Source organism: Gasterosteus aculeatus, chromosome 16 (genome assembly GCF_964276395.1).
Source record: "Gasterosteus aculeatus chromosome 16, fGasAcu3.hap1.1, whole genome shotgun sequence".
Lineage (NCBI taxonomy): Eukaryota > Metazoa > Chordata > Actinopteri > Perciformes > Gasterosteidae > Gasterosteus > Gasterosteus aculeatus.
Window position 1 is genome coordinate 7,377,247 of NC_135704.1, and position 25,258 is coordinate 7,402,504.

The following is a 25,258-nucleotide window of genomic DNA, read 5'->3' on the forward strand; positions in this document are numbered from 1 at the left end:
TAAATATATAATAGAAAATAAACTACTTTATGAAACAAAGAGTTTTTATAAGACTTGATGGATGTTTATTATACCCGTACGGTAAACAATACAGGGCTGTTTTTTAATGTACATGGAAGCGTGACGGAATACAGGACACTGTGCAAAAGATTCCGCATATATGATATTTTGTAACTTTTGAAATCAGATATTATATTCTGTTATGATAAAAATGAAAATTTGATTATGATGTATTGCGTTTTGATGTGTTCAAAATGAGGTCCTGGCAAGTTTGGGGGAGGATTCTCTGTAGGACGTATTCCATGTGACAGCCTCAGCGCAGCAGAACTCAAAGGGGACATATTAAGAAAATTCCACTTTGATATGTCTTCTACACGTTAATGTGGCACGTTATAATTAGTTTTTTACATTTCATGATGACACGGGGGGGGGGGGGGGGGGGCATGCAATGCCGAGCAGTTTGGCTGGTGGGGGGCGGGGGGTGGGGGTGGGGGGTTAGCTGGCTCATTAACACTAAGACCTCAAACAGGTCGTTTTGAGCAGAGCTGCTTTAGGCTGAAAAGGGTGCCGTTAATAATGATACTTATGGTATTTCGGCCAAATGATGTTTTAGACATTTCATTCAGACCTCAAACGACCACATCAAGTTGTGGTGAAGGGGCACAATACGTCCCCTTTAAAGTTACTGTCAAAGTGACACAACAAAAATGGATGATGAACCATCGCTGTAAGGATTTGTGCAGTGCTTCTTATTTAATCTCTTCTGAAGACAAGGGTGCACTGATTGATGGGAGCTCTCCTGCACGATGCCATGATGGAGCATACATTGTGTAGGTGCACACACGCACACACACACACACAAATCAAACACAGCCTGCTTCTTAAAGGAAATCATTGGGGTAATTAAGGCACTCGCCTGCTTCCCAGCTCCCCCGCCGCCACTCTGATCAGTCATCCTGAGGAGCAGCTCCGCGCGGATCCCACAGGTATTTTGCCAGAGTAAAATGATCCCCGTGCTTTCATTGTAGCAGGGGACATAATCTGCCTGTGTTAGCGTGTAAACATTTCTCTTTTCCCCGGAGCCCCAGTCCAGAGTCTCCAGCCCACTTGGCACGAGTCATTTGTCAGCCTTGATTTAGATTTATCAACACACAGCCCTCGCGCGGCTGCAGCTCAATCTGCACTCCCACTCAAAAGTACAAACCTCGCCGGACATGCGCTTGCTGGGTTGGTTGATGGCGACATGACGGAGGGAAAAGAACAAGATGACATCGGGGGGGGGTCGAGTGAGGTGTGAGACAAACAGAAAAATAAAGATAGGGAGGAAGGGTAGCGAGGCTGATGTGTCCGTCTCGGCCTCAATCGAAGGTGGCAGAAGTGGCGTGTTGAGATTTGAGGGTCGGGTATCAAAACCAGAGGGTGACAGCAGCGAGGACAGAGTGCTGGAGGTGCGATAAGACACAGAGGTGGGGGGGGGTGAAGAGGGGCGGCCACCCCTTTGTGTCACAGAAAGGAGGAGGGCTGTGTCCATGTCTGTGGAGGGATGTGCGGTAAAAGAAGCAGAAGGCAGGTGATGAGAAAAAAGGCAGAGGGGGGCTGGAAGGATATTCGGAATTGGAAGATAAGCCAAAGCTTTGGTTGGAGGAAATAGCGAGATAGCAACCCAGGAAGAGGTTAGCTGCAAAGTGGAGGGGTGATATATCTGGAGGAAAAAGAAGCACTAGGGAGGGTTTCTGTGTTCAGGAATCAGGAAGTGGAGATATGTGATCTTCTGCATGGAGAAAGGAGATGAAAGAAAAATAGTCAATGAACTCCTTGGATCTGCAGTTCTCCAGTCAGAGTATCGGTGTAAAGCTGCGTGTAAACCTCCAGAGGATTTGCAAAAAAATAAAAATCACAGTTTGTGCATAAAATGATTACATGTAGGACATATAGTCGTATTGTTATTATACTGCAAATAAGTTACCTTCATGTGTTTTAAGTTAGGCACATTTCTTCTCATCTAGTGGTTTGATCCGCTCTATTTCTATATGATGTCTCTACATTGTTGTGGATTATGGGAAATGCCATCAGAAACAAAAGCTTCAACTCTGAAACCGTGATTGTTAATCATTTCAATCTCACAGTTATCAGTGTGTGTATTTTATTTAAGCTACTGTTTGTTAATTAATACACTCAACATGCATGAATGATTTTTCGGGAACACAATGACATTCACGCTCTGCTGTTGCAGAGTTACTCCTTCACACACTGTAAATCGGAACCAAAGCACATCTGTGACCCCCTGCTAAAAAACCCACTCCTGATTCTTCACGATGAACGTAGATGCACGTGTGCAGGAACAATTTCCCTTCAAATAAGGGAAGAGGAAGGAAGTGTTGTGTGAGCAGATGTGGAATGCGGGGAACCGGATTGGATTAAATACTGATTGAGGACAATAAATCAGATACAATAATTAGATAATAAGATAATTGATTTTCAAAACTATAAACCAATTGGTTATTGAGGAGGCTATAAATTGATGAGGTTACCGTTATGTTCGAAGGGAAATTATCATGGGGGGGGACAAATCTGTATGATTATTTAGCTGATCATCTTGTTCTCTGTTTAGTTGATAAGATCGTTCCAAAGCGCTCCTTTACTCTTCTCAGTTTGGAAATGGGCACTTTTTTGTTAGTAGCTCTGTGAACAGGGTTATCCGCCGCTGTATGGGGGCTAATGGGGGCTAGTCCGGGTTGGTGTGCCCTGATCTTGGTTAGTGAGCTCTGGCTTTGATTGAGTTAGCTTGGCATCAGATGGTTTGCTGGTCAGTGGGTCAGCGCCTGCAGCCGGGCTCTCGTGGGCCGTTCGTTAGAGTGATGTTCCTCAGTGTTCAAATCACACCATTTAATTGGCCTCCAGCCCCCTGGACACGGGCCACTCACGGCCTCCTCCCACTGGTGCTCTGCTTCGCTGCACCGTTTATACTTTTATTTTCCCTCCACCACTCACTGTTTTTTATTTTTCCGTTGTCATTTTCATTAAGTTTTTTTCAATTTTTAAGATGTGTTTTTTGCTCAGCGGTAATTTTGCCCACGGCTTCCTAAATGCCTTTGAAAGGCAGAGTTTAGAATGATTCCTAGTGTCACTGATGTGAAATTGGTCTCGCATTGGCCATAAAAAGAGATCTCACATGAGCCCACAGCGGTGGGGAAAAACACAAGAGGCATAAAAGAAAAGGAGCACGTGGAGCCTGCAGCGAGGATGAGGGGTGTGTGACCGAGACAATAAGACACAGTGGTGCCTAAATGTCTGAATTACAGCTAGCCAGCGTGCAGAAAGACAAAAGTCTTATTCGAAAGACACGAGTCAGCAGCATGGTTGGAATGTTATACTAATGTTATAATAGTCATATAGTAATCGCTGATGTTGCTCCTTCAGTCAGTATAACATCGCCAGAAAGACAAAGCGTTAGTCCTACTCGCGGTATAGCGGCCTTGGACAGAGGACTTATTATGTCATCAAAAAGGGACAATTAGCTGAGGAAAGGGGGGCACAAACTACCTGTTCAAAAAGGCTTTCATTTTTACCGGTAATTAAAAGGCCGACATTCCCCTGATGGATCATCAGGGGCCACGGAACAAACGGGGAGAAGGAGCGTCAGGGAGGAAAGGAAGCAGGATTGTCCTCCGGTAAAAGCTCTCAGGCTTGTGATGGTAATTAGGGGCTTGTCTCTTGAGAGGCGGCGGCATTAGAACAGGAGAGCGGCTGAGGGAGAGGGGCCCCGACTCTTTCATGTTCTCATGGCCCTTAATCATTCCTCCATTTATTCTTCACAAGTCCTCCAATCCAGTCTCTCACTGTGGCGCTCAGCGCCTCCGGTCCCCCACCTTGCGCCGACCGGCCCCACTCAATGCAATGCAGTAGAGTAAAAAAGTCACCGCTGTGCCGTGAACAAGAAGGACACGGGTTTCCGCGCCAGAGGGATCTTTTGCTGGTTGTAGGAGACGTTGTGGTCGTCCTCCCGTTCAGGCCGGCTTTGATCGCCGCTCGCCATCGGCACAAAGCCACAGTGGCCCTAACATGAGACACTACCTTTCTGGTTCTGACAGATCCTACAGAGCCTTCCCAGCACAGTAAGAGTCGTCATGGTAACCTGGAGGCGACAACCCCCCCCCCCGCCCCCCCCCCCAGCCTGTCACCCCGCCGCCATGCTATAACAATAGATAAACAAAACGAAGCTGGATCGGATTTTTTTAGTGATTGGAAGGAGATTTCAAGGATCGGCTCGGGGTCGTTGTTCATGCCGACTAGCTGTCGTTCAACGTATTTTGTCGATGCTCAGGTTTTGTTTTTTCTATTCCTTGCTACTCTGCCTCGCCCCATCTCATCTCACTGAATCTGAAGCTTATCCTATGAAACCTGCACGGGGGAATTTCTTCATGGCCACTTTCCATATTGTGATCCATCCGTTTTTAGCCGCGCAGATGGACGTGCCTCCATCCGCTACGCTGAGCAGACTCGCACACAAACAAACTCACGGGCACACATAGCCAGAAGACAGTCTCAAATATACGCCACAAGAGTTTGAAATACCTCACAATATTGTTGTTCAAGCCACCTGAGTCTTTTTATTGCTCGTCTCGTTTGCTCTCTTATCCTTCCTGTGTGCAGAAAAAAAGATTACACAGCACAGCGTTCACTTCTTCATGCTTGTTTCACACCTTGTGGGGGAAGAATCACGACTGACAGGACTTGTATCAGATTCTTATGCGGCGATCCTCGGGAAATCTAACGAACTCCATTTTTTCTCTCTCCCTCTTCCTTCAGAGACACACACATACACACACATGTGTGTGTATTATATATATATATATATATATATGGCTGCTGTATCTTTCACATTTAAAGACCGTTTCATCAGCAATGCGTAGATGTCTTACAGACAGTGTGATCCGATGAGGTTTGCTCTTGCTTGTTTCCCAACCAAGTCTCAACCAAAGCCATTAGGATGCCAACGGTTCGCTATTTAGCAGTAGCATGGGTGAATGTCTAAATATAATCGGGCCACTGCAACAACCAGCGCAAAGTGGTCGTAATGCGTGAGAAAAAATGGCTCCCGCAATGGAGAGTAGATTGAGTGGGTTCTTCCACTGTAACGTATTAACAATATCGAGTAGAGACAGTAAGGCAAGTTGTAAACATACAGCAACAAATACGTCACAGAATCAAAAGCAGATGACTTTTTGTGTTCAATTCTTCTAATTGTGTTATCTCATTGCGCCGTCTTCTTCTGCAGTGGCCATTAGCACCACTAACGGTTCTCGATGCACTTTACTCCTGATATTCACATAAGAGCAGTCGATCGAAAGCACGTTACTTAGCATTTTCTTGTGCTAAAGACTTGTTTTACAATTTTCCTAAATTATTTTGGCTCTTGACTCCTGACTCATCCAATTCAACAATGCTTTGTTGTCCGCCGATATTTGTGTACAGCTGGTTTAATTGAAACAAAACAAATGACAATTCCTCATAATTGAGCCTATTAACGAGAAGTGTAGTCAGCTGTTGATGTTTCTTATGGCGGCGTCCTTTGGCAGTTGGGCTTTCGCTCTCCAGCTTTATGGTTGTTGAGAATTAGTCACTCAAAAGCTGTTTTCACGTTCGTCTGCCACGCTGTGAGTTTGAAACGTGCACATATGGGCAAAACATCAGAGCCAGTGTTGAAGCCAATAATCATGGAACAAGAATTGTATTACACGCGTGTGTCACATTGCAGATAAGCGTGCTCTTAAAAACAACACAGAGATTTTCAGAGACAATAAAACGGAGACGATACATGCAGCTGTTTCCCTTGGCAACGTCATGTTTTTGGAATTAGTCCGCCAAGGGGATGACTGACCGGAACAGGCAGTCCACAGGACGTGATGAGATGTTAATTAGAGACTCCTCTTCTAATTACAATGTCTAATAATGTTAGAAAGTGGAAAAACTTTTTTACATTCCATCTCTCCGCACACTCTCAACATCTCCCGCCTTTCAGAGTCAGAGACAATTATGATTGACTGGGCTGGAGTGTTTATTTTGGTGTTTAGGTATTCATCACAGCAATTTCCGGCTAGGCTTTTCCAATTATAGAAGCTGATGTGTACTACGTCATATCAGCTTAAATGCAATTGGGATCCAGCTGACATGCACATGTGAAAAGTTCCAAAATTAGTGCTGTTTTTAATGAAGCTGAATAGATTTATTTTTTAACAAAATGCCAACATCTCAGCTCGCTCTATTTAAATCAAACTTGCAACTCGGTGCAAGGAAATCCAAGCAAAGCAAACGTGCAAAGTGCTCTTCAGGGGTGGAGGCAACGCCAACATGCGGTGTTTCTTCTGGTGAAAGAAACGAAGCGCTGAGTGAACAGCGGGGTTGTGATGAACACCAGACCGTGTTATGAAACATCGAACCTTCTCACTATGACTTATTCAAAAAGCACTACATAGCGTCGCCTATTCGTCGAGGAACATACGGCGGTTGCTGGCGCACACAAGGAAACGCGCTCTCCAACTCCGCCACGAGCAGTGACTTGTGAGAGACAACGGGCCTATTCAGTGGATTCTGGGAGAAGAAATAAGATGAGACAGAGATGACATTGACGTGCAAGTGCGCGCCTGTTCATTTGTAATCGTGTTTGCATGCGCGTCGGTTCATTGTTTCTTTTTTCCTGCCTGTCTGTCCATTCATCTGCTCTTCTGTCTGCGTATCTGTCAATCTCACTGAGCGCCGTGCATCTGTGCCGGGTTTGGACAGCGTCTGCAGAGTGTTTTCTGTGCGAGGTTTGTCTCCCCCTCCTCTGGCCTGCAGAGTATTGCTCTGTGTGAATCCCTGTGCCAGCCCCGTGAAGCCTTATTATCCCAAACACTGTGAAATCTGCTAAACGTGCACCGAGGGTTGATGCAAATCAAATCCATGACACCCTGGAGCACGCGTCGTTTCACAGGCTTTCTGAATGCGGTCGCTCCCTTCATTCATTTAATCATTCATTTGTATGTAATAAAGAGAGCCAATGTATGTGTTTCATATTTGTGTTTCTTTTATGTGTTTTTTTGGAAAGCCGTCATATGGTTTTCTGTTTATATTCTCACTAGACATGAATGCACTTATTGGTGCAAGATGAGTAGGTGCAGAGACACGATTCGCTTCTGCTTTTAATTCCTCCAATTGCAACCATTTAATCAATGCAAGTTTGAGACGAGACCTGAAGAAGAGCGCCGTTGAGGCATGTCTCTTTTTCATATATCAAGGTGGCTGCACCTATGAACAAACTGTAAGGTGTATTTTAACAAACCGCACTAACGCTAAAGTTTAGAATTGATCCAAGCAGGTTGGGTGCATTTAAATCTCATTTCAATCAGGCCCTGTGACCAACTCTCAGCCAGGGGGAGGATGTCAATCACTCGGATTACATGGATTTGTTCCACACCCACGCAGGCATGAAGGCAGAAACAACACACAAAGATCTGCACGCATAAAGGAACGCAGTCATGGAAACACTTAATCATGCTCCTGTGCTGTACAAGTCAGCGGGGGGGAAAGCTTTCACACCACATCTTGCCAAGTCTTGCAACAGCACAGTTATTTGTGAACTTCAAAAAATGGCACAGTGATGGACTTGAGTTTTCACCTGAAGAATATCAGATATCTGTGAAAATACATATAGGCTAATGTTTGGCAAAAACGAACATTGAACATTGATTGATTGAGAAAATAATACAGAGATTATAGGATGAGGGAAATTACTGTTCGTTGAAGTCCTAGATTCCTAGAGTACTTCCTAGTAGTCCTAGAGTACTAGATGATATATTTTCCAAAGGTTGAATTGTTAAACATCTGTTTCTTCAGAATGCATATTCTGTCTTGATGTAAATCTCCATAACACTTATTGAATAGTCACATCTCCTGCTCAGCTGGGTGAAGCGCTTCTGGAGGCAGCGCGTGTGAGCATGTGCGCTCGATATGTCACAGTCACTGTGGCTTTGACTTTATTTTTGTGCTGTGCTCTTAATGGTTCCTCTCTAAGGCTCAAGTTCACAGTTTAACGTTCTTTGGCTCTCATCGCCGCCTGTGAACATCTTCAAAATCAGGAGGAGTGCCTTAATTACCCAGGTTTTTGGGACGTGCATGTGATTCCTCTGCTTGACACCCGTGGCGGTCGCCCTTTACTCCTCCACACACACACACACACACACACACACACACACACACACACACACACACACACGCTCATTAGGACTGATTACTCCCTGGTCTGGTCTGTGCGCGTTGTCACCTTATCACATGCTCTTTGGTAATAATACACCTTCAAGATCAGTTAAAGTCAACACCGCTTTTGTGAGTTAGCAAAGGTTTCAGACTGCTCTGGAATAACAATCGACCATAATAATAATAATGATACTGCTGTTGAGTTTGACCGCAGGAGAGAACAGTTTTCAAAAAGCGGCTCTTCCTCTTTAACTTGATAGAGTGAAGAATTATTCACCTCGTTGTTCCAGCCCTGGTTAATAGACTTCCTACCATCTGCTCCAACGTCAAGCAACTTGACATCATAGTAGTTTGCTGGCTTAGAGGCTAATGACCAGTCATCAAAATATTAGAGATATTGTTGTCACCTGCTCGACTGCTCTTGAGCCTGCTGATTTAGACTGCAGCAGTAGTCACATGCTGTGAATGCATAGTTATGTCAAGACTAGAATGTTCTGGGGGAAAAAAGAATAACCCAGAGGGAGGGGAAGGTCTAACATAAGCGGAGGATATAATTGAATATACTATTCATATTAGAGATGTATACGAAATAGCAGTCTACCCTGTCCTCAACATATCCAGTTTATCATTTTCTAGGCCATCATTATAAAGTACTTGTCTGTAAAGCTGGAATGGCTTACGTGGTATTTGGTGGTTGCCATGGTGTGGTAACCATATATCAGGAGGCTTGTAAACAGCAGTTCCTCAAAACTCTATAAATCCATGATAACATTCTCCATCTGCTGATGATGAAGCTCTAAAACAGCTACCAATGCAAGTTATTTGGTGTTGTTTTGCCAAATAAAACACGTTATCTTTACGCCTAGAAAAGCTTTGGCATGGGCCTAAATGTGAAAACGACAAATGGGAACACAACGTCCAGCCGTCGTGCTGGTGAAGTTGCAGGTGTAACACCGCCCACTGGCGTTTGTTGTGGTGGAGGGAGTAACTAAAGCAGCTGCGAGGGAGTTCTGGGGAGTGCTGCACTTGGATTAGAATAAGGCAGCATGAGGCCTTCAACAATTTCCTGTGATTCCCAGGGAGCTCAGTGGAGACTTCCTCTCCAGGCAGCGACTGCCGGCAGCATGACATTCCTAGTTTGCAATTGATCTCTGGGATAAACTAACAGCATGGGGGGAGATTTATAAACGGGGAGCTGAATGTGTTGCACACAAATAGATATATAGCGTGTACTTTGCACAGTATGTCTACTTGGCACCTTTTCCTACACAAATGATCGAATATGACAGTCAAGTGTCACAAAAACCTCTGCGTGTGTGTGTGTGTGTTGTAATCACACAAAGGAGGTTGGTATTTTGTAGGTACAGCGTGTAGCCTCCGTGAACCCCGGCTGGGTACAAATACCAAGCTGAGAGTGTCCGTTGAACTTTGGAAATGTCAGCCGCTGCTCCTCACAGAAAACACCGTCGCTTCATTCCCGGGTGTCCTCCCGCTTCCCTTCCTGCACGCCTTAAAACTTTCCTTGTGCAGAGATGACCTACTGGAATCTTTTGAAGCTGCGTCTGGCTTGAGGGCGGGGGGGGGGGGGGTTCAATCACAGCACTGTTTTAAAAACAACCAGGCCGGTTTTGCTGTGAAAACGTGCGACTATGGCCCGTGGAAGACAGCCGCGGTGTTGTTAGTGGAGTGCAGGAGACTCAGAGATCATCCTCAAAAGTGAAACGGGACGCAGAAGCAGTTACTCAAACACCGCCATTACTGCAGCTTCAAGTTAAGTGCTCTCGTTTACCTTCTATTGCCTTCACATCGTTCACTGACTGGGGGGGAGCTGTCCATGGTGCTGTCACACGCTAAGCAGGATTACTGAATTCATGCCCGATACCAGCGCGGTTTACCTTGCACACCTGCAAATAAAACCCTGCGGTTGAACAGTGAGAAGCATCTCCTCCAGCCCCTTTTCCCCGCCACGCCTTTCCGCCGGCGCTCCCCAAAATCACAGTTTGCTGTACGAGCTGCACGACGAGCCTCCCTCGTCGGTGTGTTGTCTACGTGTCGCTGTGCGGTTCCCCCAAGAGGCATCAGCATGTGACCGCTGCGCCGCCCGGGCCCTTCCACAATGCCACTTCAGAGGAATACAGAGCAAAGAGGTGCTCCGTCTTTATGTTCAGCATAATACATGCATAGCTCAGTGGGAAGGGGGGGCCTCTTTGCTAGCTGTGATCCGCTGACAGCAGGGCTACATGTTACATTACATTTTTTACCACCAGTAAAGGTTTCTTTTGTGGAATCTTGTAATTGGTGCATTAAGGATCAGTTTTTCCAGTCAGGGTACTTGCCCTCTCTTCTGACTAGAGAGATAATCCATCAATTCACTGAACAAGGACAATGTTTGGCTCCTCCGTGACAATCACTCCTTCTTCCACATATCGACACCCGACTGCGCTAAATAAAATAACGTTGCCGTCAGCCTCCTCTCGCTTCCTTTTGCCCTTTTTTTCGCTCTCTCGGACGCACTGTCTCAAGGGGGGCGAGGGGTGGGGGGGGGGGGGGGTTGTTGGAAGCTCTTGACTGCCCTCGTGTGTTCGTTACTGTTTACTTTCACAAAGTGTACTGTGAGCTTTCGGCAGACAAATCAAAACCTTTTCTGACATTCTTGAAAATGTTAAAAAAGAAAAGTGAAGACATTTTGCGCTCAACTGACATATTTTGAACGCACACGTCGCCGACCAAATGATTGTTCCTGTTGCTGTCCCTGACTTTCACTGGCAGACACGTGGTGCAATGTCGAGTGTGTTGTGCGCATGAGTGTCACATCTTTCCCAGGCCTACGGGACAATCGAGCGTGACGACCTGTCGCCTCCTGTCTTTGCAGGAAGCGCGTTGAACCTGACTTGCCGGGCGTTTTTCGGCTACAGCGGTGACGTCAGCCCACTCATCTACTGGATGAAGGGAGAGAAGTTCATAGAGGACTTGGACGAAGAGAGGATCCAGGAGAGCGACATCAAGTAAGAAACATTACTGGAGTTGATTTCGCAGGACACGGCACTAATGAGGGATTAATAGGAGGCGTAAATACATTCGCTGGAAAATGGACGACACCAATGTCGCTTGTTTGAGCACACACCCCTGAAATGGGAATTTCAACTACAGGAGTAATACTATTTATTAAATGCATTAAAAAATGCTTTCACATTTCCCAGTACAAGTTTGAAATGATGAGCAGTGTTTGCCTCAGTAGGGCTTCATACCGTATAATCATATAAACACATGCTACAATTTTGGTTCCTGTGTATTGTACTGCAGTTTCACATTGATTATTTGTCACACGCCTCATTGCATTCACCAGCGCTGCTGTGGAAAAGCCACACAGACACACACACAAATACCCAAACCTGTACATTCAGAAAAGAAAGTGGGATTTGTTTGCTGTTGTTTCTCACATTAACTATGTTGTTCTGCATCTGACTCAACTCGGGAACCTTGGGGAGTCCTTGAGTTCCACAACAAAGGGAGTTTTCAAACTATTCATTGTGCTCAGCTGCACTACCATATCTAACAACAACATGAAAATGAATGCAGGTGGTGATTAAGTTTCAAGTTTCTGCAAAATGTTGTCAAAATTAAACGAGCGGCTGCAGTTGGTCTTCGAGGCACAGTGCCGTCCTTTAAGTTCTTAGCCTTCATGCACACTTATCTGTGGCGGCTGATTGTTTGCAGCTCTTGCTCTCTCTTGATTTCAACAAAATAAAAAAAGGTTGTGTGCATTTAATTTGGAAAATGGTAATATTTTATTGGGTGGGTAATATGTGTAATGTAATATGTGTAACTAAAACATAGATATTTGCATCAACCTGTGAAGGAACACACCCACTGCCTTATGACAGCATGCCACTTAAGCTGTACTTACACGTATTGTCTCAAAGTACTGCAAGTTTTGAATGTTGTTTTACGTTCAGAGGATACAACTTTTGACGATTGTGTTTTCTGTCTATCCATTTTCCATGGCTCGCTTTCTTCTCATTTCTGTGTGTCAGCTGCATATAAGAATGCACATTTTCTGCTTTGGGACCACATTGTGAAACCGCAGTTTTATCAAAAGCAAGTATTTCAAATGTTTCTGTCTGTGTTCAGAAACATTTTGCACCTAGGTTGAGCATGCAAAAACGAAAAACACAGAAAGCAGTTTCTTCAACTTGCTGTTTCCTTTTAGATGTAAGTTTGTAGACTGTGGATGACGAAGCTTGAGCCCTGAGACATTTATTAAACCACACCACTTCCATGTTTCTCCGCCTTAGCGCTGTAAAAAAAGTCAATTTCCTTGTCCATGTGCATGTTTCCTTTTAGGGATGTTTGGAGAGGCTGCTGCTTTGGGGAGACAGCCCTGTCAGATGGTTAACAACTGCCATTTTTCACACCGCCGCCACTATTGCTATATTCCAAGCTGCACCCACCTATGGCGGCATGCAGATGGGCTGCAGGGAGCTGGGGAAGAGGGAAAGGGAGGGAGTGGTAGAGAAACAGAGAGCGAGCAGATAGGAATGGAAAGAATGAGAAATATGGCCACTTAGGAGGAAGGTAAAGAAGACACATCGGTGAATACGAACCTGCAACAAAAACAAATCACATTTAAGAACCACCAACACGGCTTTTCTGTTTGTCTTCTCTCTCTCTCTCTCTCTTCCATCGTTGGTCCCTGACAACAAGATTCCCTCGCTCACTGGCTGAGTTGCCTTTTTAATAAATCATACCAATATTTCATGCAGCGGATCAATAATGTATTTGATCATCTACTCTGTGTTGCTGCTGATGTCACCCCAAGCTTTTCCACCTCAGGCGTGTGCCTTGTTTTTTTTTGCTTCCATATGCAAAACAGGGAAGGATGGAGGGGGAAGGATGGAGGAAAGTGAACATGAGCAAATATGTGCTTGACCTGGAGCCAAGCTGTCTACCGTATCAGATGATCCATTGGGTAGAAGTCTCTCAGGATTCAGGATTACCTTTTGTCCTTATGCCGGCCCCCACGTTTAGCTTTATTACTAATGTAGCCGTAGCCGAGCTTGAGCTAAAAGCCGAACATGTACAGTAGACCACAGGCACTGAGTTGCTACGTGCATTTATTGACCCAACTCTAATGCCCATTGACTCAGAGGAGTTCATTTCTATGGTACCCCGAGCACATAAATTCTCATTTGCACCACTGGGACAGTGACTGGACATTGAGCATGGATTACAGAGATTAATAAATTAGCGAGAGAAATCCGGCTCAGCTTAATAAAGAAGGTGATCAATATGTTACTGACCCAATTCATTTGGTTGTTTTGCAGATTTAGTTTCAATTGGATGTGTAACTGGAACAAACAAGTTGCAAACACAGAGGATTTGCTCTTTAGGAAGGGAGAGAAAATGTAAAAAAAGAAAAAGTACCTGCAGCCGTCATGGTTGAAAGTACATGTTCTGCACATCCCATTTGATTCACCACAGTAGGATCAATTTGCATGTTTTGTAGCGTTGTTCAAATTCACCGTTTGTTCCAGCTCCCACCCTCATCGGCGCGCTTCACCTGGACCTCATCATTCATCTACTCCAACTTCAGCGTCCTCATTGTTGCCTTTTGGGTCTCAGGTTGAACAGTGGTGGTCATTATCCATCGGCTTGTATTAGCAAAGAGTTCCGTTGCCTCAAATGGTGTGAAAACGTGAAACCGGAGGCTTCAAAGTGCCCGCTACTCCCTGCAGAGACATGAATAATTCCCGTGCCTACTTCTCCCAACGCTCCGGGCCTCCAAGCCCGTTGCACAACAAGCTCAGCTGAAAATACAAATATCATCAGCACTGCCTCAGCCTCTCCACGCAAAGCCCATGATACACTTTCAATTACTGATGCCAAATCTCCCCAACAAGCTGTCCTTGTGTGCAGTTTATCGGCTTGAAGGCGATAGAGAAGCTTGAGAGTCATTACACCCCTATGCAGTCAAGCCCACAATCACTCACACACACTTTCCTCATCCCACTCTGCCGTTATTAACACACACACATACAGTAGACACACACACACGCACACACACATGGAAGAAGATCTCGATCTCATTTGCACTTTGTTTCCTCCGATGTGTAATTTGTGTTGAGGGTGCTGCAGAAGTGGGTTAAGTAGTGTACCCAAGGTACGAGGGAGCATTATCTCTCCATTCTCTCCTCCATCAGACTCAACCAGCCCAGCGGGGGACACTCATTTACTTTATGGAATATTACTTTCTCTCTGTTACCATGGCAGCCGCTATAAAAAGATTTTCTTCTGATCGCCATTATTTGATTTCCCCGCGCCCCCCGCATACGCCAAGGAAAATCCCTTATTGATTTTCCTTTCTCATATGTTTTGAGTGCAGAGAGAAGAAATGAACATACCGTGAAGTACTTACAGTAACACAAAAGGGGATTCATCACGCTGAGGTTTTATTGCACTTTTACAGACGCACGCTGCTCACGTGCATTTCTGCGATTGCTGCACTCTGGATCCCAACTGTACCGATCAAATGTTCCAAAATGAGAATTTCCCCGTTTGTTTGTTTGTCTCGCAGGATTGTCAAGGAGCATCTTGGTGAGCAGGAAGTGGCCATTTCCTTGACAATTGACTCCTTGGAGGAGGAGGACCTGGGCAATTATTCCTGTTATGTGGAGAATGGTAATGGCCGTCGCCAAGCCACCATCCAGCTCTTCAGACGGGGTAAGAGCTCTTTGACGTTTCCCACTGAAACCTCGAGGAGTGGTAACCCCTCGGCATCCAGGTCTTTGCATTTCCTTTCCCCTGGAAGGAACTTTAAGGTTGGAAAAATGTACATAATCCCTTATTTTCTGACACTACCATGTATATTGAGTAAAGAAGTATCGAAAGCCCTGCTGCTCTATTTCTTCAGATGAAAATATTCTAGATGTTGATGATGTTGTTTGCTTTATTTACATTAAACAGTCATGGTATAAAACTGTTGTGTTTTATAGCTTGTTTTTTGATGATGTCTTTAAGTAGCCACTCAAGCAGGGTGTTTTATTTAAAGAGGAAGACTCCATATACCTCACTTCATACAACCACAGACTTTTCAGCAGTGTTTTCAACAGCATCCTTCTGTCTATTCTTTCCGGTCCATTTTTCCTTTTCCATTCACACGTTTGCAATCTGTGCGTGAGCTCCAGTTGGTTGTGGTATTGCTCTCTACATGTTCTCCAGCAGCTGTGTAACCGTTTTGACTCTCTAGCATGACTTGTCTGAAGCTCTTTTCACGCACTGGTTGTCATGCTGCAAAGAGAGGTAATTTAATGGCTGTTTAAACAGCAAATTAGTCCTCCGCTTTTCCCAAAAGGCCAATAAGTTCAGCATACAATTACAATTTAAGAATTTATCTGTCTGTCTCCCCGCTTTGATCTTTGTCTCAGTGACTGTCTTTTGTATACGGCCCGGTTCCTTTTGAGGAGTCTTTGTAGACTCCAGACAGCTTCATTTAACACTCCCTGTCAAAGTAGCATTTCCACAGAGAGTCAAGCTTTCTCGCTCTTCCTCTCGCTCTATCTCTCTCTATCGCTCTCTCTCATTATTCTGATGTTTATTTCATGCTTCTCCTCCCTGAATGCACCAGTCATAAACCCTGCGGCATGTATGTGGATGTCTCTGCAGGCTTCCTTGCCTTCCTAATGAGGGGGAGAGAGAATGGACATATGGTGAATGATTGTTAGTTAATAGCATTACAGTTTTAAGGGAACAGCCATGAAATTACTTTTTACACTGTTAAAATAACACCACTATCTTTCTGAGATCATTAGTTGTTCTGTTCTTGTTAGTTGTTGAACTACTTTCAGCAGCAGGTTCCAAGTCAAACTCACATTAAATTCAATTATCGCTCATATGAAGAGAAGTGATTAAAATATATATATATATATATATATATATATATATATATATATATATATATATATATATATATATATATATATCTCTAATGTCGCCAAAAGAAAGGTCAAGTTATTTGCAGTGTACATAATCTGTAATAAAGTAGTGGCTGCGTTGCGGTTGCCATGGCAGCCGTGCACAGTGACAGAAATATATGGTGGACCTGATCTAGCTGAGCCGACCAGGTAAATGCCGCTCTCATACAGCGCATAACTCATCATTCTGCAGGCTGGGTCTCTGGAGAGACGGAGAGGAGATAGTAGAGAAGATAAATGCAGAGAAAGACAATGGGAGGGAAAGGAGGGGGCGGAGAAGGGAGAAAAGGTATGATGGAGAGGGGAGTGAGTGAGACGAGTCGACTGAAGCCTTTTGTTTTGAAAATGTCCCCATCCGTGTCCACAATTGTCCCAGGTCCCACTATGGACTCCAACTAATGTGCAGAGCTGTGTCATTGGTGGGCTATTCCAAAGAAATGAATGTAATTTCTCATCCCCCCCCCCTCCCTCCCGCCACCCCCCTCCATTTGTCTGGCTGCACTATGCCCTCTCATTTTTCCCAAAGTCATTATGAGCCACGGGTTCATGCTGCTGAAAATACTGATTTTCAGTGCGAAGCCTTCCGGCAAATGTAAATGTGTCCTGTAAGTGCCTCATGCTGTGAGTTTAACAGGGAAACAGGGAGGAAAAGAATAACAAAAGTCCAAACCTCTGCTGAAATATGAAGAAAATTGCTTGCTTTTGTGTATGCATAAGGGGTGTGTGTATCCCCCGTCCTGCGCCAAGATTGTCTCGCCCATTTAAAATATATTCTGGTCTGTGTGTCATCCTCAGCAGAGCTCATGTACACGGTGGAGCTGGCAGGAGGGCTGGGAGCGATCCTGCTGCTGCTCATCTTCCTCATCTCCCTCTACAAATGCCACAAGATAGAGCTGATGCTCTTCTACAGGAGGCACTTTGGCAGCGAGGATGTGGATGGAGGTAAAGGTGGCACCAAGGGTCACAAAACAAATCCTCCGTCTGTTTCCCACTGATGACATACGACCTGCTTTTACCTTTTTCACCAGCCCTTCTTTTCCAAAGTAGGATGTTGGGGCGAGCGTAGATGACTGCGTGTGTGGGTTTTGTTTTACATGGATGTGAATAGTTTTCGTTTCTCTGGCCACGTGCGTGATTTACTGTGTGTGAGAGAGCCTGTCAGAGCCTTTATCCATAACAGACTCCCTGGTAGATACAAATGTCTTCCCCTATCTCAGTGACAGGAGCCCATTTCCTCTCTCTCTCTCTGTGTCAACTGTTAGCGTGGAGATTGTGTGCATTGCTGCGACGGCGGCATGGGGCAGAGAGGAGGCAGATTTTCAATTTGTTGCCCATTTAAAAAGAGATCAGTCTCAATCTGTCACGGAATGATGCCCACCCTTTCCTGTCGAAGGCCAGATAGGGGGACGTTGGGACCGGGCAGACTCGAAGCTCCTTCCCTGAGAGCAAAATGGCGAGAGCATACAAGCTTACATTTGAGGACAACTTCTTGTTTCCTCTGAGGATTATAGTTAACTTTCGCTTCAGTTAAAGGTTCGTCTGTTCGTGTCCCAGAATCTTCCCTGTTTCGCTTTGTTGTTTTTTTGCTATTTCTGCTTCCTTTTTGAAAAAATTCTGGAAAGACTGAGCTCATTTTTTAATCATTGAATTGTTTCTACAGTAGCATGAATTATCTATTACACGCTGTTTTGTTGACTCAAACCGCCACATGATTAAGTCATACCGTCAGGGAACCGCAGATACAAGCTGTTTTGATTTTCCAAGTTTGCTAGGTGGTTAATTTGAGGTTGGTTGCTAATTTGAAGGCGGCGTTTGATGTGTGGATGCTATCGAGCGCAGCGCTGGCCCCTCCAGTAGCTTTCAAAGCGATGTGTGCTCCTCAAAGACTTTGTGAAAAAGGCCCTTCTCCCTTTCTTGCTGGCCCACAATGCCGTTTCCACAGAGCATAATGACTAGGACCCACTGAACATGTCACAAGTAGTGCTTTTCCCCATCATCTATTTTCTGCCTTTCCAGTTCTCCCCTCTGTCTTCTGGGAAATCATTTTGAGCTGTGGAATAGGATACGCTTCAGTCTTTATTTGGGTATTTTTTGTATCTAGTTCAATTTACTTTGCACATACTACACAGACCACCAGAACAAATGTTGTTGTGTCATTTTGTTGGCTGGCTGTGTGGTTTGGAGGAGCAGTTATGCTGCTGCAGCATGAGAAGAGCGAGATCATCGAAGAAATCTCAAACTTGAATTTGCTGAACGAAACTTATCAAGTAGTTGATGCGAACCAGCATGCAGACGCAACATAATACTCTTTGTTTGTTCCATCATGTTTTACTGTGGTTTGAAGACTGTCGCCTACATTATATTGAAACTTATACCGTATATTTAGTAAAATAAATGACCTCCTGTTTTAATTTATTATTGTTATTATAATATGATATCATACATTTTTTATAATCTTTGATTAAATTACTATTCAATACCGTGTGAATAAAACTGTTTTGTGTGCTAATGAAAATTGTACGATTCAACAATGATTTCAATGTAATTTAAATATATTACAGTGTGGTTATGCTTTGATAAACCCACTAAGTAATTACTATCTCTTTTCTTTTTTTTAAAATCATTTTGTGCTATGCCAATTAGATTTGGATCAAAAATGAAGGAGCACAGGGTTTTGTGTTTAGGGTTTATAATTGAAATTGCTTTGAAAGTTGAGCCAAAGCAATTGTAAACCGCTGGAATGCGGGGGGGGGATTTTAAATGCGGCGGCTCCAATCAAAAACGGGTTCACTGCTCAGGTGTCCTCCTAATGCGTGGACACGCTTTTTATCATGCGGCCAGGACTTCATCATGTCAATGCATTTAGTGCACTTTCTTCATGGGCCCCTGCGTGTCGTTTCTCTGCGTGTTTTAGAAAACAAAGACTACGATGCCTACCTGTCCTACACCAAAGTGGACCCGGACCAGTGGAGTCAGGAGACCAAGGAGGAGGAGCGCTTTGCCCTGGAGATCCTGCCCGACGTCCTGGAGAAACATTACGGCTACAAACTCTTCATTCCAGATCGGGACCTCATTCCAACCGGAAGTAAGATCGCATGGACGTGGTTGCACTCATATATTCACGTTTGATAATCGCATCGCAGTGTGAGGGCATTGGTGGCGTACCTGGAACTGAGGTATTGGGTCAGTGGCTCGTATGGGCTGAGACTCAAAGGGGAATGAAGCTCCCAACTGGTTTTTTCTTCTCCACCTTGTGAATGTCAGCGAGTAAGAAGTGTAAATTGCAGAGTCAGATCGACGGTGGTGAAGAGGAGGATTATAGGGAGCAACAGAAGAAGCCATCAAAGATGTGTACTTAACATAAGTCGAGGCTGTCTACTCTAGAGCATGGATGCAGGGGCGGAGTAGATCCAAAGTGAGTGGCATTTTGCTCCGAGAAAAAGTCAGCGTGAATTGAGAAGGAGAGAGTTGGAGATCAGAGTGATTGAGTATGGACTCCCTAGACTATTACTTGTCACCAAACATTGGCAGCGATGACAGCTCACGGACTGCAGACAAAGGAGAGCGGGAGAGCAGCCGGCTGTCACCGCAGAGACGGGCGAGAGTGGACCGGCGGTTGCGGCAGATTCAGGAAGTGTCAAGAATGACAGGACTAAAACGTCTGGAGGAGAACGGCTTCCAAACAGATCATTCAGTCATACAGAGTGATCTGAGATCCATGATGAGTCGATTCTTCTTGTGCCATAGTGTTTGGCCATGTTGAACTTTGCAAAAGGAAGTCGTGAAGCGGAGACCAGGGAGACAGCATGTGTTCAACATGTATAAGCGGTGTTGACGGGTGTTTGAGATGTGGTTGAGGCCCTTTGCTTGTTAACCTCATTTGTCAGAAGTGTTTATGTGTTGTCAGTCCTTTATTTTTTTTATTCACCGTCAATGTTTTGTGTTTAACATGTTTTGCTTTGTGGGCAGATTTGAGTACATTCACACTCACAAACGACTAGTAGATGATTATTCTAAATTTACAAATGAGATAAGAACAAAATCCAATACTATCGACCAATTGTTCTGTATCCTCTGGATAAAAGGTCCTAGTATTTCACACGGCCTATTTTTATATTACATACTAGAGTCATGGGAATACGCTATACAGAGTGTACCAGGGGCTGATATATTGAACAAATTCATCATCTTCCCTGGTTTTCGTCCATGCATTAAACATAAATCCATGAAAATTCTGTCTGAACATAATTCTCATGCGTGATAACTCAGTGTGCTCTAGTTAGTAGTAATGCTGTGTGTTTGTACTGTAGGCTTCATGTGGAAAAGATAAAACGCAAACACGTCCTAGTTGGTCCAGATAGAATTAAACATCATTGGGAAATGTTTGAAGGCTGCGAGTCCTGCCGCCTCTTTCCTTTAATCAAAAGAAAATTGCTGCCGGCGTCAGTGCCAAGCAAACTCATTTAAGATGAATGTCCAATCAAAAGAACATGGTATATGATTAATCATATGTGAAATAAAAAAAGAAGAGCGCGAGGAGAAGCGGACGCTTTTCACAACTGTGTTGAGCATGTTTCTGTGTCTGTACTGTGTTCTGCCTGTGACCTAAATGTCCAAATGTTTATGTTTAGGTCTCACCAATGAGCATTACCAGGACGAAAGGCGACTCTTTGGAGGTACCCGCCCTCAGTTTCCTCTTCTATCAGCTGCTATCCTTTACTTGCTCCTAGGAAGTCACCAGGGTGGCACCAGGGTGTGATCTGAACCATTCAGTGGACAGCGACGGCCTAATCCTATTGACTGTGCGGCCGTATCAATCATGGCCCCCCCCCATCGAGAGCCATTTATTGGTGTGCTTAGCTTTTTCTGCTGGTCTTCCCTCCAGCATTGATTAGCATACACACAATAATACATTACACTGCTCCAGAACATATTAAACTGAACAAACACCAGGCTTTTGGATATGCATGTGCACGTGCATACATGGTCCCTTGGTTTTTCTCGATACACCTTGAGCTACAGACTAAATGAGCTGTCATTTGAGCAGATGCTTTAGGGGAACAGCCAATGTCATTGTCTTGTGTTTCGTGCCTAATGATGTATGTGCATCCTTGTTTTCATGGTCCTGTCCTCATTGAATCATATATGTACCTCAAAACTTACTGGATGCGTACCGCTCCGCTATTTCACTGCTCCCTTGTCTCACGGATGTTTCTGCGTTTCTCTTTGACCGGCCGTTTCCTGCAGCGTACATCGAGGACGTGGCGCGCTGCGTGGACCAGAGCAAGCGCCTCATCATAGTCATGACACCCAACTACGTGGTGCGGCGAGGCTGGAGCATCTTCGAGCTGGAGACGCGGCTGCGCAACATGCTGGTGACCGGTGAGATCAAAGTCATCCTGATCGAGTGCGCCGAGCTGCGCGGCATCATGAACTACCAGGAGGTGGAGGCCCTCAAGCACACCATCAAAACCCTCACTGTCATCAAGTGGCGCGGCCCCAAGAGCAACAAGCTCAACTCCAAGTTCTGGAAGCAGCTGCAGTACGAGATGCCGTTCCGGCGCACAGAGCCCATGCTCACCAACGAGCCGGCGCTGGACGTCAGCGAGCAGGGCCCCTTCGGGGAGCTGCAGACCGTCTCCGCCATCTCCATGGCGGCGGCCACCTCCACCGCCATGGCGACCGCCCACCCCGAGCTGCGTTCCACTTTCCACAACACGTACCACACCACCATGAGGCAGAAACACTACTACCGCAGCTACGAGTATGACTTACCCCCAGGAGGGACCCTGCCGCCTCTCTCCTCGCTGGGGAACCAGCACACCTACTGCAACATCCCGCTGACACTGCTGAACGGACAGAGGCCCCCCGGGAAGAGCCGAGAGCACAGCCTAGAGGAGGCGCACGCCAACAACGCCATGCTCCCTCTTCTGCCGAGAGAAACCAGCATTTCCAGCGTCATCTGGTAATGGCGAAGAGGCTCAGCGTCAGCTGTGGGGAGATCGGCCGGAGCCAGACACGGCGAGGCTCAGTCTGGTAGCTTTTAGGAACACAGTTTATGGTCGCGATTACGGCGTAAGTCTTCTGGATCCGTTCGGTTCAAACCGTTGTCAACTGGAAGCAAGTGGCGGCGACGCAGCAGGTTTTTCGGGCTCTCCTTTGTTTGTTTGTTTTTTTTTCAAGTGGACAGCGAGTCTGTATGCAGGGGAGGTTTTCCATGTGGAACTACAGGAGATATAATGAGGACACCCTTTTATCTAGAAGCGAGATACAGACTTGCGAGAACTCTACATCAAAAACGCAACACTCTATGGCAATGTGCATACACATACACACACAGATGTGCAAACACACAAACAAAAGGAAAACAGGGTCTTGTACATATGTTTCAATTTATTTGTAGCATCAGTGTTTTCCTGTTTTGTTCTTTGGTTTATTTTATTCAACCATGTTTGTTGCCTTCTGCACTGCAGGACTTTTGCTTTAACTTGTAATTGCATATTTTGTATTGTTTTGTTTTCTACTCTTATTTCAATCCGCTTGTTTGGAAAGCCAGTATGTCATGTACCTGCGCTGTCGTGTTTTATTTTTGTTTGTTTGTTTTTAAATCTTTGTGTAGTTTAAGAGAACATTTTTAACACTTTTTCGAACTCGCCTGGACATTTCAGGAGCTTCATGGCGCTGAAACTTCTTTTTGTTTACCTATAAAAGGTGTATCTAATTTAAAGGGAAACTCTTTTAAAAAATCATAGAATATGCAAAAAGAAAGAGGAGCTGGCAAAAAAATAGAACCTTCCTGTGGGACTAAAAAGTGGGGGGCCGATTGGGGGGCAGTCCTAGTCCTCTCCGATCAGACAGTACGGCAGATCCCTCTCTAAAGCTTCATATTTTCTATTGAAACAAACAGCCTTGCTGTTTTAGAGTGATAGTGAAATGCCTCACCTTAAAAGAAAATCTGTAGATTATTTTAAAAAGAATTCTATTTTTGTAACACAAAAGAGTTGCTTGAGAAGTCATACTTATTTGCATTTCATCTGCCATAGAAAGGGGGATTTGTGTATAACTGTTATGCTGGTTTTGTACACTTGCAATGTGATTCATGGTTTGTTAAGAGGTAAAGGTGGCTTCTGAATCCCACATGAAAAAAAATTCTCCCCTTGTTCTTGATTCAAACGCAAAGCATTTTCAATGTTTTGCTCTTTAAAACATAATATTATTCCCATCCTGATAATTACTTTGGTTCATATGGATAGTTCATGTTTAAGGAAAGAAAAGAGTACATTTGTGTTTTGACAGACTTTTTAAATATATTTGAAGGTGTGATTTTTGAGTATGCATAGCAAATAGATATGTATTCTATATATATAATATAGATATTTATATAAATATATAAACACAATTTTCACTCTGAAAGAAATGTCTATCTTTATAGAAACACAATCATAATCAGTTGCCCTTACTTTCTCACTGCACATTAAAACATTGATTTCCTTGATGCTTTTCTTTTGTGTCTTATGTTGCCAGTCTGCCTCACGTACCGATGTCCTTCTTTCTGACCGTATGAGTAATGAGTGTCTTCCAGGGAAGTTAACCAAACATCAGCATCTGCAGATCCTGTTGAAAAGTAAACGGTGCCCTCATCTGCCAACTCCCCTTACAGTGGACAACACTACAAGACGGAAATAGTACCAGACAAGCGGAAAGCAGTGTGTGCATCTGCACATTCTGCTTATTCACAGAAAAAACTACAGGTTGAACAGGATAGATTTTCAAATGTGCTTTGCAAACAATGAGCCGTGAGACCTACAAAAGAGTGTAGTTAGGAGCTCCTGTCCAGGTGTTGGGACTTTTTGTCTTCCTGTCCCCCAATGACATCACAGAACCCTAACGAGAACTATCCTTAATGCAGAATGCAGAGTGCAAATGAGAAAGATCAACAATTATGCATGTAATGACGAATGTCATGATCCGAACCTCACGGACTGAAGGCTGATACGGGGTCTCTGAGGCCTTGTAGTCTACATTTCTCAAAATGTAACTGCAAGCTCCCTGTGACTGCTGCAGGGTTTTCTTGTTGCATCTTATCCCCCTTGCTCTCCCCATTTCTGTTTCCTGCCTATCTCTCCTGTCAGATAGAGGCAGAAATGCCTGAGAGACACTACTTTTTTTGTAAGTGCTGATAAAAGAAGCCAGTAATTCTCATCGGAGTAATTCTCTCTTGCTGGGCTTCCTCAACACAATGGAGGTGCAGCGCTGCCAAACAGTGCCATCTCCTGGGAATTTGCATTATTTACAAGGCGTGTTTGTGATAAAATGCTGGTAAACACAGAAACGGAAAGTAGATTTACTGATTCTCTGTCAACCCCAGGGGAGAAACTGAGGCAGAGGGAAGAAAAGACAGGGACAGAGTAAAAGGGAGAAAGTGAGTGAAAGACACCGTCAAAGATCTGGACATTTTGTTGGTGGCAGGGAGCACAAACCGAGTTGTAAAGCTCAGATGGTTTCAGCCTATGCAAACACAAAGTTATAGCTAAAGCTATAGCTAAGCTATAACTCTCAATGAAAACACAAGTGGACCTGTGAATAGAAACCAACAGTTGGAGACATGCACACAAAATCAAGCACACACAACGGGTTGTCAACCACAAAAAGAGATGGTGACTGTTGTTGGCAGCCTCGTCCTAGAGAGCTGGAGCTTGATCAGCAGACAGGGTTAATAGACTCTTTATCACCTTGAGCAATTGAGGACTTAATTGGAGAGAAAATAGGCCATGACAAGATGGAAAGTCTAGAGATCGAAATAAGCATGGGGGGAAGATTTACTCCTGGTAGTAGATTTTAGTTGTGTATTAGTAAATCACTCCTTTGACTTTTAAGCATTGTAGGCCTTGGAATAAAAATAATTGAGTCAAATCATGTCCTGGGGCAAAGGAGAAGCTGCTGGCGGATCTGCAGGAGAGCAGAGCGGAGCATCGGCGGTCCGGGTAATGAACAGCAAAACGTTGCAGTATAATAAGCAAATTCATAATTCTGTATAACGGATGACAAAGCTT

The 25,258-nt window shown here is 44.6% G+C and overlaps 1 protein-coding gene across 3 annotated transcripts in view; it reads left to right on the forward strand.

Moving 5' to 3' along the window:
• Positions 1-23,700, forward strand: part of il1rapl1a (interleukin 1 receptor accessory protein-like 1a) — a 120,960-nt gene extending 97,260 nt beyond the window's left edge. For 2 of the 3 annotated variants that reach the window (XM_040201588.2, XM_040201592.2), the window contains exons 7-12: positions 11,108-11,240; positions 14,810-14,955; positions 17,001-17,147; positions 19,120-19,290; positions 20,837-20,881; positions 21,453-23,700. In XM_040201588.2, coding sequence (XP_040057522.1) covers positions 11,108-11,240; positions 14,810-14,955; positions 17,001-17,147; positions 19,120-19,290; positions 20,837-20,881; positions 21,453-22,174 — 1,364 coding nt within the window. In that variant the 3' untranslated portion in view covers positions 22,175-23,700. The remainder of the gene's footprint in view (positions 1-11,107; positions 11,241-14,809; positions 14,956-17,000; positions 17,148-19,119; positions 19,291-20,836; positions 20,882-21,452) is intronic. The other variant, XM_040201594.2, reaches the window with a different exon arrangement.
• The last annotated feature ends 1,558 nt before the right edge of the window (positions 23,701-25,258 follow it).